This window comes from Dicentrarchus labrax, unplaced genomic scaffold (genome assembly GCF_905237075.1).
Source record: "Dicentrarchus labrax unplaced genomic scaffold, dlabrax2021, whole genome shotgun sequence".
In the NCBI taxonomy this organism is placed as follows: Eukaryota; Metazoa; Chordata; class Actinopteri; family Moronidae; genus Dicentrarchus; species Dicentrarchus labrax.
The window spans coordinates 10,356,307-10,373,498 of NW_026136707.1; the positions used below are offsets into that span (position 1 = coordinate 10,356,307).

Consider the following 17,192-nt stretch of genomic DNA (forward strand, 5'->3'; position numbering starts at 1 on the left):
AGGAGAGATGCACACACACACACACACACACACACACACACACACACACACACACACACACACACACACACACACACACAGTCCTGGAAGTCAGACAGCTGAGTGCTCACTCTTTTTTAGTTTTATTGACCTGTGGATGTTTGATGTTTGACTTCCTAATGTACCACCTCTCACTCTAACTCTCTGTGTCACACGCACGCTGACACCTTGTTATTTACTATCTTTGGCATCAAAAACCACTCAGTTCTGGATTAAATTTCAGAGGAATCATAGTTTAATGTTGTGCAAAAGTTTAATGTCAGGTTGCATTTTGTCTCTTTTTACTGTAATTTTCCTCTTGTTGCTCCAAATGTATTATTAGTTCACCTACATGGCTCATTCCATCACTCTACTCTCTTGACCTTGACCAACTTAACTGTATAATAGTTATTTATGTAACACAGACCATATTTTAGATACAACCATGTTTTACTGTTCACTGTTGTACTTTTAAGTGAAGTTACTTTACATTGCAATTTAATATTCTAATGGTATTTTTGAGTCTCAGGCTGGTTATGATAAACAATGCAAACACATACGCTAGCAAACGCAGTCATGCACAAACGCATACACATATACAACACTCTGATCAATTGTTGCCCTCAGGCTGTGGTGGCTTGCCGTGACTGAGGAGGGAGCCTGGTTAACACCCAGTGGTTCACCGCAGTGCAGTGTGCATTCACTTATAATGGTTCCCTCCATCACAGGGACCAGCAAAGAAATCTTTATATATTATTATGTATTATATTAATATAAGTTAACGCTGGGCCCGTATCACTACAGTTAACATCAAAAATCTGTCCTTATTATGCAAACCCTTATAGCTAAACTTACTAACTAAATAGAAAAGATATTGAAACATTCAACAGCAAAAGCTATATAGATAACTAGAGAGGGCAAACAGGGTGAAATGAACCCATGTTGAAAGTTTTATTCATGTTTAGAGGAAAGTGAGTGACATATGTCAACACTTTCAAGAACAGTGATCTTATCACAATTGCTATTGAATTATATAACTCAAGATTATACAGCATCAGTTCCATTGAAGCATTGAAAAGCATTTGTTTTACCATTTTGTCTTTACAAAGATGGTCATGTGCAAGAAGTCTAGGCTTTATGCAGAAGCAAGCACAGCTACACCCTTTTATGTAATCATGTAGAGGCAAAGAAAAGAGCTGGGGTTAGAGAGGGAAAAACAAAGAGGTACAGAGATGAAAAAGGAAAGAACTGCCGCAGTTGTGAGGCAGTGAATGATTATCAAACAGTTCTACAAATTCTGTAGAGGAAGAAACAGAAGGGTCATGATGGGGTCATGACTATAGGTTAGAGGGGTGGCCTTTAACCAGGAGGTTTAGATGCCCGTTGGCTGGGAAAATCTAGAAAAGGAAATACTTTGATCTTCTTCAACAACTACTGCTGAGGTGCCCTTTGCTCAAGGCACTTAACCCCTTAACTGTAACAGCAGAACCAACAACAGAGGGCTGCGGTTACACTGGGCTTCACCTCAACATGAATTTGTGCAGCTGCATAAACAAAAAGCAGGGCTGTGCTGAAAATCCACAGCATTGCTCAACAAAACCCTGCATGAAGGCGAAAATACGATGATATCTCACTTTATATTCTCCCCTGTAAGTCGTTATCATCCCACACATCTAGGACATCAGTGTGTTTCCCTCTCTCCAGCATCACAGTGATAATGAAAACCAGCCATTACACAATGACACGGTGGTTTAATTCTCATTAGAGAGATATATCATATCGACATATCCCCTGTGCATGATGTGCCTTAAAAACAAACAAAATAAACTATTCTAAATTAAAATACGACTGTTTTTGATGTACAGGTCCTGCTTGTTGGAGAATAATTCTTACTCAGGATTACTAATCTGCATCTTTGAGATATTGCACTGTATTTAGGAGCATTCAGGTTTTATGGTATCTGAAATAATATGTTAGTTTCTACAAAAAAACTAAAACCAATTAAATTAAAGTGTACAGAAAAGTGGCTAAAACATCCTCCAATGTCCGATGCAGCCTGCTACATTGTGGTGTTGAAGGAAGTGCTACTCTGACCAATGTGGGATTGTCCAAAAGTCTTGATACTTTCTCTAACATGCAACATTTTATCAGGAGGAAAAACTTTTCATCTTTGAAATATTACACAGTGCCAAACATAACTTTTCCTGCACTGTACAGAAAAAGTGAACACATTGAAAACAACTAGTATATTAATAAATTAGTCCTTTAACAAAACACTATTTGGATAATAGATTCACCATTTTAGTCATTCTCAAAGTAAAATGTGTAAACACTTTCTGGTTCCAGCTTTGCAAATATGAAGATTTAATAGCCTATATGGGAGAAGACTGAATATCTTTGGGCTTTGGACAGTTGGCTGAATAAAACAAGTGATTTGAATACATCACCTTGAGCTGTGGGCCTTTTTCACGATTTTCATTGACAAAAACATTATATTGAGAAAATAATCAGCAGATTAACCGATAATTAATATAATCTTTTGTTGCACATGAGAGACCTCAGTATCACATTTTCATCCAAACATATTTTTTCAGATGCTCTAGAAACCTTTGATGCTCTGTCACAAACAGCCATGGAAAATATTGGAAAAAAGCTGTGGTCTCCACAGAGGACCTGCATTTCACAAACAGTGGTATTGTCCTTTGACCAGTTAAGTGCAAATGTAATTAATACTTTCATCATGTGATTTTTCCAGATATATAAATGCACTGAAGCTTTAAAAAAAAATCCTCTAACCAGTCTTTAAAGCATATACGCATATATCTTGATCCATTTACAGTTCAAAACGGCACCTCTCGTTGCTCCTGACATTCACCATAACTCCACCTCTGGATGGACAACAGTTTCAACTCATCTGTGCTGCACCATCAACTGACACACAGTGCAGGTCAGTGAGGAAGGAAGAGTGCATGAAAAAAAACCCATAGTGAACTGAGCCCAGCAGGGGCTGGTCCAGGGTCAGTGCAGAACAGTGACCAGTAGAGGGCATCAGACCCCTGTATCAGTGGTTCCTCCTTCAACCCGGCGTGTGCGCTGCATCCAGAGGGTGTGTTGTTGGTTGTACTACGCCTGTTGCAGAGTCTTCATCCAAAGCAGAATGAGTCAGACATTTTCTTGATGTGACTTGTGCCAAAGCCTAATTCATAATTTACAACAGCTATATAGAAGTCCTCATGTGCAGTTTTATGTACAATTAAGTTAGAAATTTGTATCTTAAACAAATATGTAAAACATAAAGTTGATTTCTCCTTATGATATTTCAGAACATCATCCACTTCTGTCTGTATCATTTTTACAAAGGTCAACAACATTCACATACAGTTTTCTCAATTCAGATTACTCTATTGTTAACTAATAATTTTTAATTCATAATATTAATAACACTACTTTGACACTGTGAGTTATGAAACTGGATTGATGATGTAAGAAATTCAGAGAAGACGAGAATATATTTTACCACCTTTACCCGTTAGGTAAAAAGGAAACATAGTCCATGTATCGTCATGAATTATGAATGTATAAAACTATGTGCATCCTCAGTCTTTGTGATCAGTGTTTTGCATTGTACATTTCCAAGTGCATACAAATTTCCCGCAGCACTGCAGTATCTTCGTATTATACCGCAGCACCTCGCTCTCCCTGCTTCACTCTCCCTCCCCTATATCTCCTCTGTCACTCAACCTAACCTCTAAAGTCTTTCTAGGAAACACTTTTTTCCCTTTTTCCATTGTGGCAAACTGAATTCCTCTTTTTCACTCTTCTGTTTTTATTTTTCTCCATCCATCACAGTTTCTGTAAAATCCCCACAATCCTTTTAAATCTATCTCCAAAGCCTCCTTTGTCCTTGGTTCACATTGTTCCAAACGCTACATTTTTTATGTTTGATCACTTCTCCCTCCCACTTCATCTCACATCATCTGTGCTCCAAGCTCAGCATTTCCTTTCATCCATCATCTAAATGTACTGTATACATGATTATGAGGAGTCACAGTGTCTCTCCTGTCCTCCCCAATGCTCCCTCTTCTTAACAGGGGGAGGCGCTCATGTGCATGTGTGTGTGATAGTGAGGGGGAGGTACAGGTGATGGAGGCATGGCCATGGGAAGAGCCTGGCCCTGGGGATGTGAGGAGTGCGACCTGGTTAGGGTGTGCATGGAGGAGTATCCAGCAGGCTGCGGGGGCATTTGGTAGCTCCCTGCGGAAGAAGACCCAGAAGGCGGGCTGCCCTGGCCACCTGTTTGGAGCTTGCTTTTGGGTGGCGCTGGGGGTGCCTGGTTGAGCTGGATTGAGATGTCGCTGGAGGCTTCAGAGGTGCTGCGGCCTCGCTTTGGCGGGGGCCAGGAGGATTCTGGGTGTAGGAACTGGCCACTGTAGTCGCTGCTCTCGGACAGGCGGGGGCGGTAGAGTGCGGGGTGGGGGCGGTACATCTCTTCCTCAGCGTAACGCTTCATAAACAGATAGACTGACATCACCCCGGCCCCCTGAGAACAGTGAGTGTTAAGAGGAAGCAGGAAGAGATGAGGGGGAGATGAGATGCGACAGGGAGAGAGAGATTTAGTTACGTAAATAAATTGAGTTCACTTGCAATTACATTTTCAAAGAAATAGTAACAAGTAATAGCTGGGGAAATTAGATTAAAAGTGAGTGATAGGCAAGAAGTGTACAAGGTGGAGAGGGATAAGTGGGTGCTTATGATTGCTAAGAATTTACAAAGATGAGGGTGTCTTTTAAGTTCTTTTAAGCTCATATAAAACAGATTGAAAGAGAAAGAAAGGACAAAGGAGACCACAGTGAAAGAGAGAAAAGATGGAGAGAAAGGAGAGGATAGAAGAGGGGAGGAGGTTAGTTAAAACTGAACTGTCCACTGCAGCACATTAAGAGCAGTGCTGCTGATGACAGGAAGAAGAGGCAGAAGAAGCAGGGGGGAGGGGAGGTGGGAAGATGAGCAGAGGATTCACATGAAATTGCACCACGCCTGGATGCACACATGAACACACACACACACACACACACACAACCCCTGCAGTTCTGCGTCATAACCATTGATACCTCACATACAGAATACTAATCATTTTACCTGCATGCAATACTACAGGGAAAAAAACACTCATACCATACAAATGCAAATATATTCTCTGCTTGTAGCACATTTGCAAACCTAGACACATGCACTCATTCTCTACCTCTATCTCCCATATTTTTTATCACACACACTGAGCCCGGACTGACCTCTTTGAGTAAGAAGGAAGAGGCAGCGAAAGCGAAGGACCAGCCATAGTGGTAGTTGAAGAACTGCTCGGGCTCCCTGGGTCGGTTCATCACCTCATCATTAATACTGGAGATGTAGAGCACCAGGCCCACCACCAGACTGAGGCCTGCACACAGCACATTAACAATGACAGTGAGCCAGAGAGAGAAAGAAATTCGATACAAGAGAGAGAGCAAGGAGGTCATTATATAGCAATCCAGACAGCTGCACCAGTGTGGGGAATGTTTAACAGACACAGAGAATGATGGGATGTGGAGTGACCACACCAAGCAATTAGCCTCCGAAATGCTAACATTAATAAAGAGATGAGAGGGAGACTTGAGAGAGTGTGTATGTATCATAATGACAGATAAAAGATAAAGATTAATGACCTCTGGAAAGGAAAAACCTTCATAGAAACAAAACAATGTATAACTTATTCATGGTAAAAAGAGTTCCACAAAGGCTAAACGGGGTGATGTGCTATTATAGAAAAAAAAGCTATTTTGCAAAAATAATTTTTTGAAAATTTGGCACACTTGAGGCCTTTTTGCCTTTATTAGATACAACAGCTCAAGATAGACAAGAAAGGGGGAAAGAGAGAGGATGACATGCAGCAAAGGGCCCCAAGATGAAGTCGAATGGCCGCTGCAGCAAGGACTTGGACTTGGAACGGGGCACCAGCTCTACCAAGTGAGCTACTAGGGCATCCCAGTGCGAAGCATTTATAGAGATAACCCTCTGATTGTACTTTAATGTTTGGCTGCGTTTTCTTTTTGTGTCCTTACCCTGTCTTATGCAACATTACATTTACATACGGCTAATTTGTTTTGCCAAAATACTGTATGTTTTGAGGGATTTTAGTGTGTGGTTCGGCAACGTAAGCACTTTGGTTAAAGTTAGGGAAAGATCTTTGTTATGGTTAATTGTTAATAAAGTTAACTGTCATGCTTCAAGTCACAGATGAATATTTAACCAAGACTACGATCTTTTACCTAACCATAACTGAAGTGCTTTAAGTGCATATGAGTGAACATAGATGAAAAAAAGCAAATTTTATAGTGCTGGATGTTGCAAGTGAAAACTAAACTAAACTAAACTAAATTTATTTTTACATTTTGTCAGATCCTAAACTAAACAATTTTCTTCCTTCACGTACCCAAAGAGCAAAGTACCTTTAATTTAATGGTCATGTTGTAATGATATAGTTGAACTACTGACTGAGCTTGCACATTTATAATATGGTTCTTCCTGAAAATCACAATAGACATACACATAGTAAAAATGTTAAAGTGGGTCTATACAGAAACTACATGCAGCATACACAGTAAACCTGTTAAAGTATAATCACCATATGGAAAACCAGAAGTGGCTTTCAAAACTGAAAGAATTACCCTTTTCACCGAGAAGCAACACATACAACATTAAAACCCCCCTTCCTCTAAGAACACGCACATGCTCTCCACCCTGCCTTAGATATGTTAAATGCATGAGACATAACATATGGCCAACATCGAACAATCAATATTCAGAGAAAGCTGAATGCTGTATGCAGCAAATATGAGTATTTTTAGCTTTCACTGCAACATTCAAATGTACCACAGGGCTGTCGAGCGGTTATGTCCTTTACATAAATGGCTAGCCTAAGAGGTTGTGTTGTCGATTTAAAATTGAAAAGCATGAAAATGCAGAAACCATGCTGCTGTCAATCATGCAGAAGAGTTACATCTTCATCTAAATAAGTAACACAGCAGCTGGAAAAGAAAGTGTGTGCAAGTGTATGAGACCAAAGGAGGAAGAAATGGAGGTATATTATGTGTGTGAGTACACATGCATTTGTAAGAGGTCTGTGGTGTGTTTGAGAGAGAAACAAAAAGTCACAGAGAGAGAGAGATGGTGTGGGAGACCAACATAAAACCTATAACCATGCTCGAACAGCTGTGGCTCCATGCTGTGTCTTTTGCTGCTGCTCTGAATTCTGTAATATTAACCAGAACATAACCGACTCACACTACAATATTAACCAGACCACCGTGTCAGTGATACCAGCACTCATATCAGTCCACAAACACCACCACATCCATAGTAACTCAGAACAGTGAAAGAATATACTCTGAATGAAGGCATGAGTAGGAAAGTGAGAGGAAGGGGAGCGACTGAGAGGGAGGAGAAACAGAAAAAGCAAAGAAAACCGTGAGGCTGAGTGAACGGGTGGGGGGGAGGAGGACGGGATGGGAGGCAAGAGAAAGGCAGTGTTTAGAGAGAGAGAGAGAGAGAGAGAGAGAGAGAGAGAGAGAGAGAGAGAGAGAGAGGCTTCGTGCAGCAGAGTATCTAACCGCTGAAAAGCAATTTGATACACTTGCCCCTTGTTATCACTCTATTATCAAAATACCTCATAAAGTAAAACACTGCGACACTTCCAGCACAGGCTATAAACATTACATAACCCCCATTATATAACACCTATTATTCTGCTACACCCTTTATCAGAAAGTCCCTGCTACGGCAGTCGGAGCTGTCGCGGGAGTCTCTGTTTGATGCTCCTGTGAGCTCTGCAGAGCTGCTTCATTCTCAAACATGTCAAGTGAAACAGCCTACAGAGAACATGAGATCCAATTTGGCTCCTGACAGTCTTTTACACACAAAGAGGGCAAGAAATGGGAGCATTACAGCCACCTGCTGTTCAAGAAGGTTAACTACATTAATGCAGAAAATCAAGCTGAAGCTGAAAAATCTGCTCATGATACCGTGGGAATAGTGCGTGTATTTTTTACAACACCATGTTCATATTGTTGCCTTTGTATATCAGATAAAGCCTGCTTAACTCCAAAGTAATGCAAAGTCAAAAGAGGAAAGCACAAAACTCTCTTTAATCTAGTCACCTTTTCTAATGACATCGTACACACCTGCATCATACACTAAAAATAGAGACGTGATGGAGTGTCTCCATGTGTGACAGAAGACACACCAGGCTGCTGTAATCAATCACAGAGTGACCGCGGGACATGAGTAATGGGTCCCACCTGAGAGGATAAAGAAGATGCCGGACACAAAGGCCAGGATGGTGCGCTGAGGCCGGATGTGTCCGATGTTACTGATGACGAAGGCCGTGAAGACAAAGAGCAGCGACACCATTGGGAAGGGCGTGGCTGTCCGCACCATCTCTGTAGGGAGGAGATGTCACAGTGTTAAATAAAGCGGATGGGATGTGTCCTTAAACTGCTGGGAAAGGTGAATGATAATGTCTTTCTCTCCTTAAAAAGTAAAATGTATAATATAAAGTGGGTTCAGTGATTTGGAGATGCCTGGTTGTGACTTCTGCCACTATAATAGGGAGATTGGAAACAGTATTCTTACAAGGTATGGATACATTTCAACAAGATTTACCTTTTAATTAGCATTTTAACTATGGGAAACAGAGTTATGATGTTAAAGGCTACAACAAAACATGGAAACATGGTTGTAAACCTGCAAGATTACAGAGAAACATCACAGTTTCAGCGTTTCAGTTATATCAGTATGCTATGCTACTGAAAGCACAGCATTGAATATTTAGTACTGCATAAATGTGAAAAACCTAACCCAGAATCTTGTACGGTATGTTAACTTTACAGTAGAATGAATTTTGACATACTGAATACATTTAAGGTGGCAAAATTTCTCCAAAATGCAAACATTATGGATGAAACAGCACATCATATATTATAATTCTATATTCCAATCTCCAAACCAGGTAAATCAAAACATCAAATCCACACATTTGAGAAGCTGCAACAAGATAATTTGGGTATTTTAGCTTAAGAAATTACTCGAAATGATTAATCAATGAATAAAAGTAGTTGCAGATTAATTTTGTGTTGATCGACTAGCTCTAATATTATGTTCAGATTTCAGTACCCACAATCAATCAGCAGGGGGACATACCTGCAGACTCTCATACAGTAGATAATGTGCTGTTACATGTTTTACTCACTGAGGATGTTTGCAGTGTTTTCAGTGGTGATCTCTATATCGGGTTCAGTGAAGTACTCTGACGCAACACATCTCCCGTTTTCTGATCCTGAGAGGAAAACACACGCACAGACACACAGGAAAAAAAGGAAAATGTTGGGGTTTGCTTTTAGGATCAACGTCAGTGATGCATGAAGAAACAAAACAAAACCCCTAAAAAAGGATGTGGGTCCTCTGCAGTCCTGCTCACAGGTAACGATCATGTTTTGTGACAGCTATGATTCTAGAGGCCAGACACTCGCTTTCTGTCTTTTCTGCCCTTGCTGCTCTCTCGCTCGGCTTGTTTATTCTATCTGTTTCTATGTGTGAGTCGCTGTGATGATGTGGACATATGCACACACACGTAACAGCACTGTTTGTGTGTGTGTGTGTGTGTGTGTGTGTGTGTGTGTGTGTGTGTGTCAGTGTGGGCACATGTATCCGTCTTATACAGTCATCTTTTAATTTTTCATATGTGAATATTCAAGTATGTTGTGGTATCTTCCTACCAGCCACGAAGCAAACTCTCCAGAGGCCTGAATGCAGCGCCATCTTCACCTCCATGCTCTGGTTCTGCTGTAGGATGATGCCCTCCACCATGATCAGCCAGTAGTCCGTGGACACGGCCACCCCCACCAGCAGCAGCCCGCAGGCTCCAAACACTGTGGACAGGATGGTCAACGCACGGCTGCTGCACGAACTCATCTGTAGGGCAGAACGAAGGGAGGGAAGGGTGTTAGAAGAGAAGAGGAATTACACGTCAAAAGTGTAGAGACAAAAATGTACTGTAGGTAAATTTGGAAGGGGTCATGGAGGGAGGTCATTAGGAACGAGGGAAACACTGAGACAGACATGTGATGTGCACACATGTGAACAGCTACTGGCCATCTTCCTGTCTCGCCTTATTATTGCTAAAGATGAGTTAGTGACACATCCGGTGGCAACCAATCCTGTTAAAGGTCAGAGAGGAGTCAAAGCAACAGATGATGACTTCACGGTAAACCGCTGAAGTTAAGCAAGGACTGAAAAAAAAAGATAGATAACAGAAACACACACACACACACACACACACACACACACACACACACAGATCAGGGAAGGGAGGAGGGGTCCTGTGTGACTCACGCATGGTCTTTCTGTGACTTAGTTCTGGTTGACTGGGAAAGACTTTGCTGCAAATCCTTTGAGCATGCTGTCTGTATGCATTTGTGAGTTTCTGTTTGTGTGTCTGTGTGTTTGTATCTCTCTCTCTCTCTGTGTGTGTGTGTGTGTGTGTGTGTGTGTGCGTGATTGTTCAGGCCTCTGCTTAACCACTGTTCAGTATCATCAGATTTACGACTAATGGACAACAAATGCATATAGAAAACCCAGAGCAAGGGTGATGTTTACTGTAATCACCCTCATTTAGTTGAATTATTCCATGTATTAAGTGTTACACTGGGAGGATCGTTACTGTAATGCAACTGACCTGTCATTTCACCTCATATCTTCCTTTGTAACAGGTTAGCTTCACTTTTGCTTTGATTAATTTCAGATGTTGTGTTTCTCTTTTGTGGTAATTTACTTGTTTTATCATACATGTCACATGTACTAGGTTTTTACAATATGTTTTAATTAGGTTTTTTATCCAGGTTTATACATCTAGTGCACATATAATCAGGCATTACTAGCTAGAACAACAGGACCCACTTTAATAATTTCAGCAGGAGCTTGGCCCATGATCATAGCATCTCTCAGTGGCAGCAAATATTTTGTCTGTGCATGCCTGCTGTGAATATCACACTGTATCTCACAGACTGTGCAGCCCATTTAAGTGCACTAAAGTCACTTTAAATTAAATGTGACACTGTAATAACTGGCTGTAGGAGCCCAATTATAGCCATGAAGGAATCTGCCTGCTCTGCAACAAGGTGTAAATACACACTGACATTCAACCTATTCAATAGTGGCCCAATGAGTAGCAAGAAAACATTTCTTTCACCATCATGCATACTGTGCTGTTTACAGCCTGAACTCTGGACAAAAGGCAGAACAGAGCTTTTACACCAAAGTCTGGCCCTTAATGTCACAAAATAATTGATATCTGTCGTAGCACGGGGTGTTTTTCACTGCTCACTCATCTCGTTTTGGTGATTGTGTAACCACTCAAGTTTCACTGTCTTGTTCTTACAGTACCTGACAGGAGTGAAATCAGGCATGTTCTTCTGCGGATGTAACACAGCTGCATTAAGGTTTGAAAAAACGTGTTTCAGCTTTTCCTCTGCATATCAGCATTGTGCTGAGCTGTTATTTGCATACTTGTGGCCTGCCTGTCATTATTAAAACGTTCACAGTGCAGCAGCTCACCAGATTCTTATTCTAGTTTCCTGTATTATTGTTTATAAATCATCACCAGGTCAAATATTCAAAGCCTCATTTTAACATACATTACATTTAGTCAGACACTGAACTTCTGTACCTTGTTGCTGTCTTATGGAGTGAGCTATTTGAATAAAATGTATCGTAAAAGACATCATGTTTAGGCTGACTTAATTTAACAATGGCCATTTACCAGGCACCTCAAAGGTCTTTGTCAACAGAAAATGAATGCTGAATTAACCACTTCATTCTTTCCTCTAGTCTTTCTTTGTATGACAAACCTTTGAGTCTTTGAAAAGTGAAGTTATAATAAATAATTCTAGAGGGGAATAAACTCTTAAAGATTAATCTTGGCCTCATCTTATCTGGTCGGCCATTGTGCAAGAAGTGGCCCCTATAGAAGTTGCTTCAGTTTCTATGCAGCACCGGGGGAGAATGGAGCTTCTTTTGTGAGTGAGGCGTATGTGTAAGAACAGAGCCGGCTGGTGGTACACGTCAGAGAAATCCTCTGAGAAATGACAAGTTTGGGCGTGTTGAAGCACAGAGCGAGTTACTGATGGGACAGATAGATATGAGGGAGGTAGTATGACCAACTGCTAGCAATCCAGTGGGAAAAACAGGACAGATGAAAGTTACAAGATTTACAATGTCAGGAAACAAACTGATACCCCCATCTGAGAGAGAAAGGCCCAAGTCATTTTTGTCTCCGTCTTCAATTTTACTTCTTTTTTCTTCTTTACTCAGAGGTTGTGATTTGTACGGCAGACTCACAAAATAGCCATTGCTGTTGCTGGTGACACTTGGGACTGGTGGACGAGAGTTTGAGCCTGTGAGATTGAGATGGTTCTGTGAAGTCTCCGTAAAAAATCAAAAAACAAGTCAGTGAAATGACTGAAGGCACAGAGAGAGGGGGAGTATAAAGATGACCAGGGAGCAGAGGGGAGTGGGGAATGAACAATCACACCTTCCAGCAGTTGGAAGATGTGCCAAAGTGGTCAGGAAGGAGTGTGAATCAATTGAGTTGAGTTGCAACACAGCAGGAATGAGTGGATGTGCCTGAGTGGCTCGTCCAGACATGTTCAGCACCACGGACAGCACCCATATACGGCTCTTCAAACAGAGAACACAATGCTATCCAGCAGATGAAATACTGTATAACCTGCTGGTTTATAATGGATTTGGACTCAAATGAGGTATGTATTGTGCTCACATCATGCCAAAAAAAAAATCCTCCAAAGAGCTGTTGCAGCTTTTGGAGACATAGCTATTGTAGACTTGGGATTGAGATTGAGCGAAAAAATTTGGTTTGCCTGTTAGATTTGTGATAACAATCCCATTTTAGCGCTCTCAGACAGGCCCCTCAGCTCCCTCACCCAGAAAGTAATGAGCCAATTGAATTGGTTAGATAGGAGCCACAAGGGGGACAAAGGGTTTAATTCTCTCTAATCTGTCACAATCTACAGACTGACATCACCTCTAAGCCTCACAGGAAAGAAAGACACCAAGAGAAAGAGGGAGTGATGGATAAGAGGGGAGGATGTGGAGATGTGCTGGAGAAAACATCCAAGGAAAGAAAGCAGTAGGGAGAGAGGCAGGATGAAACTATGTTTGGAGAGTCTTTAAGGCAGGAACAGCCTGAGTATATGTAGCGGATATAGGTTAACACAGGGAAAGACCTTGGCCCAAAAAATGGAAGGAGTACCCAACATGGACGCGCACGACGGGGATGCGCCTACACCTGTGCTAAACTAACCAACCTTGACTGTGTAGCGTCTCAGAATCAGCCTGAGAGCACAATGAAATCACTCAGCAGAAAATAAATGACTTCATAACGACTAAGTGTAGATATCGTGACTCAATGGGTGGGTTTGCTCATGATTTATCAAAGCATTTCAGCTGCGCAGCCACACTCCGGTAAAAGTCGCACCATTTTCACGGAGCCGAGCGGATAGTTGAACATGAAACTACATGTATGTAAAACAGGATCTATGCATGTATAATAGTGCAGGACTGACTGAGGCAGTGATGTGCGCATAGGATATTGTTTAGACCCCCCCACCCCTCCTCCCTCCCTCCCTACTGTCACACACACTCACACGCGGAGTTTGGAGATGATAAACAGAGCAGAGAACATGTGAGCCGTTCAAGACAGGGAGAAAAAAAATAGGGATGAAATGGAAAAACGAAGAGCAGCTTAACGACTCGGCTCTCAGGTAACTGTGATGCCTCTGAGCGCTCTCACATGAAGACGAGCGGCTGTCTTTTTACGCTAAACACGACATGAGGAGGACACGTTATGAATGCTGCTCTTTTCGCAGCTGTCATCACACACACACACACACACACACACACACACACACACACACACACACACACACATTTTAAATGACTCAGTCAGGTTGAAAAGGCGTCATCGTCACAATTAATGCCAACAAGCACATAACTGTAGTTATTTAAAATGAGGAAAAATACTCACCCTGCCACGAGAGTCGTGCGCACACGTCAGTAGCCAAGAAACCTCACAGCGGGGAGGCTTGGTGGATTTTTGGTTTCCCTCTCTCTCTCTCTCTGTCTCTCCCCTTCTCTCTCTCTCTCTCCCTCCCTCCCTCTCTCTCTCTTCTGTGTGTTTTCCCTTAAGCCTCCTTACCCATCCTCTAAATCCCTCACTCCTTCTTTCACTCAATCTGTCCCAGGCACTGCGGTGGATTGCTTCAGCGAGCTACTTTGGCTACAAAAGAGACATAGCGGGAGCAGGAGGGAGAAGTGTTGGAGAGAGGAAGAGGGAGAGAGAGTGGGTGAGTGAGTGAGTGAGAGAGAGAGAGAGTGAGTGAGTGAGTGAGTGAGTGAGAGAGAGAGGGAGAGAGTGAGTGAGAGAGAGAGAGAGAGAGAGGGAGAGAGAGAGAGAGAGAGAGAGATAGAGAGAGAGAGATTGGGGGGAGAGTGAAGGGGGGTTATGTTAAACTACTATTTCTCATCCTATCACACATATCCTTTTTTCAATTATTTTTCTTTCATTACAGTGTAATATGCAGTAATTGTTGTGTAATGTGGTGTAGTGTATGTTGTACTATGTGTGTGTGTGTGTGTGTGTGTGTGTGTGTGTGTGTGTGTGTGTATTGTTCAGTTTACACACAGTAGTGCAGTTATGTACAAACAAATTGGTTTTATAATTACATTTTAATAATTTATATCTCTCCTGTTCATAAGTCTTAAATTGTTTTTGTACTTTCTTATTATAATCACATTATTATAATCATAGCAAAACACAGAATTGCTCTTACTTTCTAGAAAATGTGCTTGAGACCATTTCTTGCCTGTTTTCTTAAATCTTTTGAATTATTTTACTTCTACTGTACAGCTTATAAGCTTGTACCATGCATTGGCTATACTGCACCTAATTGTGATCATGCCAATGAAGCAAAATATACTTTGAAAAAGTCAAGAAAAAAAGACATGGATCAATGAGTTTGACTCGGATGAAATGCAAGTTGCAGACTTAAATCCAAATGACACAGATTTACAGTATTAAGTATCAATTATAAAGTTGCTGTAGTTCATTCAACTCTTTTTTTCGTTTAACCCCACATTATGAGTGCAGATGAGTACCAGTAAAATGGCACAGCTAGTATTCTCTCTCTCTCTTTCTTCCTTTTCTCTCTTCATCCTTCGTCTTCCTCTTGCCCCCTCCGCCTTTGTCTCCTGTGGTCCATGTCCCTTGGTCTATTTTTAGATGGGTGGTGGAGGAATCCTATATTTTTAGTAACGATATCAATAGTCTACAGCACACTCTGACCTCAGGGCATGAGCAAGAGAGAGAGAGAGAGGGAGGAGGGGGTGAGAATGAGAGATTGAGGCATGATAGAAAGAGAAGAGTGAGCGAGAAAGAGGTAGAGATAGAGGAAGAGGATGCAGCAGTGAAGAAGAGGGATGATATCATGTCACAGTGACAGTGAATGATGGACTGCACACACAACTACGAGCAGAGAGCGCTGGAGGTTCGGTTACACAAAGGCAGATACTGTCAAGGTTGGAGTAAAGGTTGTGGTGAGGAGTTTAAAACCAGGCAGTCGACATCAGGTGTACACCATGTCAAAAAATAAATAAAAATATAAAAACTCAGTGGGATTTATCCTTTCAGAAATGTGGCGTTACATGTTTATTTTCTTTAAAATGCCATATTGAAGTGTGAAATCCATCTATTTGACACTATTGTATTGTTGGAAACACACAACAGACTTTTAAAGATCCTCACGTGCCACTATGAAAGATATCTACATTAACATTTTATCATGCCGGGAATCAATATGAAACATAAAAGTCACATTTCTTGACGTGAATTGTTACAGTTTTTGGAGTTATAGCAACACAAACACACACATCAGGCAACGTTTTACCTTCGAAACAACGATACAATGTTTTCAAAATAACCATTTATTTCAGTTGCAAGCTATATAATTAAGAAAAAACTTCACATCCCTCTCACACTTCCACTGCCTGAACCCATTAGTAGAGAGTATAAACCGAGTGTAAAACAGATCATAATATTGACGCAGAGGCCAGGACAAGACAAGACATGATACTCGTATCAACAGACAACAGCGGGGGGTATATCAGAGAGATAATAGCAACAACAGTAAATCCTGACAATGTGATTTATAGAAAATGACATAAAACAATGCAGTAAAGGATTTACAGTGCAGCACTGACAGAAAACAGAGAAGATGAGAGATGAAGGGCAGATAGAGAGGGAGGTAGAGAGGGAGATGGGAAGTTGATGAGATTTTAATGTGAAGGTCAACCTGTTATAACTGAGATCTCTATGGGGATATTAGTCCCATCATGATGCTGGAGGGAGGGAGGTGGGCAGGGCTGAAGGAGGGGGGAGGAGGAGAGAGTGCAAGGCTGCTTCAGAAGAGGAGGAGGGAGTGAAAGTGAGAACCTGAGAGGTGGTTTTGCTGGTTCGACAACTACAGTACCGTACAGTAAATAGAGGGGTCAGCATCTTCTGTGTGTGTGTGTGTGTGTGTGTGTGTGTGTGTGTGTGTGTGTGTGTGTGTGTGTGTGTGTGTGTGTGTAAGGGTGTATGTGTGTGTATGTGTGTGTGTGCGCACATGCTTGAGATTGCACTTTTGAGCGTGAGTATGTGTGAAAGTGAGGGAGAGGGAGTGAGCGTGACAGAGAGGCGTGTGGAGAAGACAAACCGTGAGCCTGTGCGTGTTTGTTTCTCAGCTGCTTCACACAAAATCAACAGAATGAAACACTTCTTGTTTCATGTTTTTTTCAGTCAGTTTATTTCCAAGTTCTTTCTCCAGCACATACAAAACAGAACTTTAACTCACCTAACAGATACATAAATTCATAAATCATCTATTTTATTATCTATTATTGATTGCATTATTTATCGTATTGAAGTATTGTGTGTTGTGAGGCATTTGACCTCCACTCAAACTGAGCTGTCATCACATTCACTGCTCTGACCTTTTACAGTTGGCCACTATTACAGTGACAAACACAAAGCA

General features: G+C 41.5%; 1 protein-coding gene and 1 long non-coding RNA gene across 3 annotated transcripts; one reads left to right on the forward strand and one right to left on the reverse strand.

Annotated features, from left to right (window-relative positions):
• Nucleotides 1-955: 955 nt before the first annotated feature.
• On the reverse strand, nt 956-14,487 carry cacng7b (calcium channel, voltage-dependent, gamma subunit 7b). Its single transcript, XM_051406149.1, has 6 exons — nt 14,150-14,487; nt 9,825-10,020; nt 9,299-9,385; nt 8,349-8,489; nt 5,307-5,452; nt 956-4,558 (listed from the first exon to the last, which is right to left on the reverse strand). The coding sequence occupies exons 2-6, from the start codon at nt 10,018-10,020 to the stop codon at nt 4,103-4,105; spliced, it is 1,026 nt and encodes a 341-aa protein (XP_051262109.1). The 5' UTR covers nt 14,150-14,487; the 3' UTR covers nt 956-4,102.
• LOC127366862 (uncharacterized) lies at nt 8,468-11,825 on the forward strand. 2 transcript variants are annotated; one of them, XR_007885394.1, is made up of 3 exons: nt 8,468-8,556; nt 9,314-9,528; nt 9,828-11,825. It is a non-coding gene; the product is annotated as an uncharacterized LOC127366862 (long non-coding RNA). The 2 variants fall into 2 exon arrangements; XR_007885395.1 differs by lacking the exon at nt 8,468-8,556 and adding an exon at nt 8,563-8,685.
• Nucleotides 14,488-17,192: the final 2,705 nt, after the last annotated feature.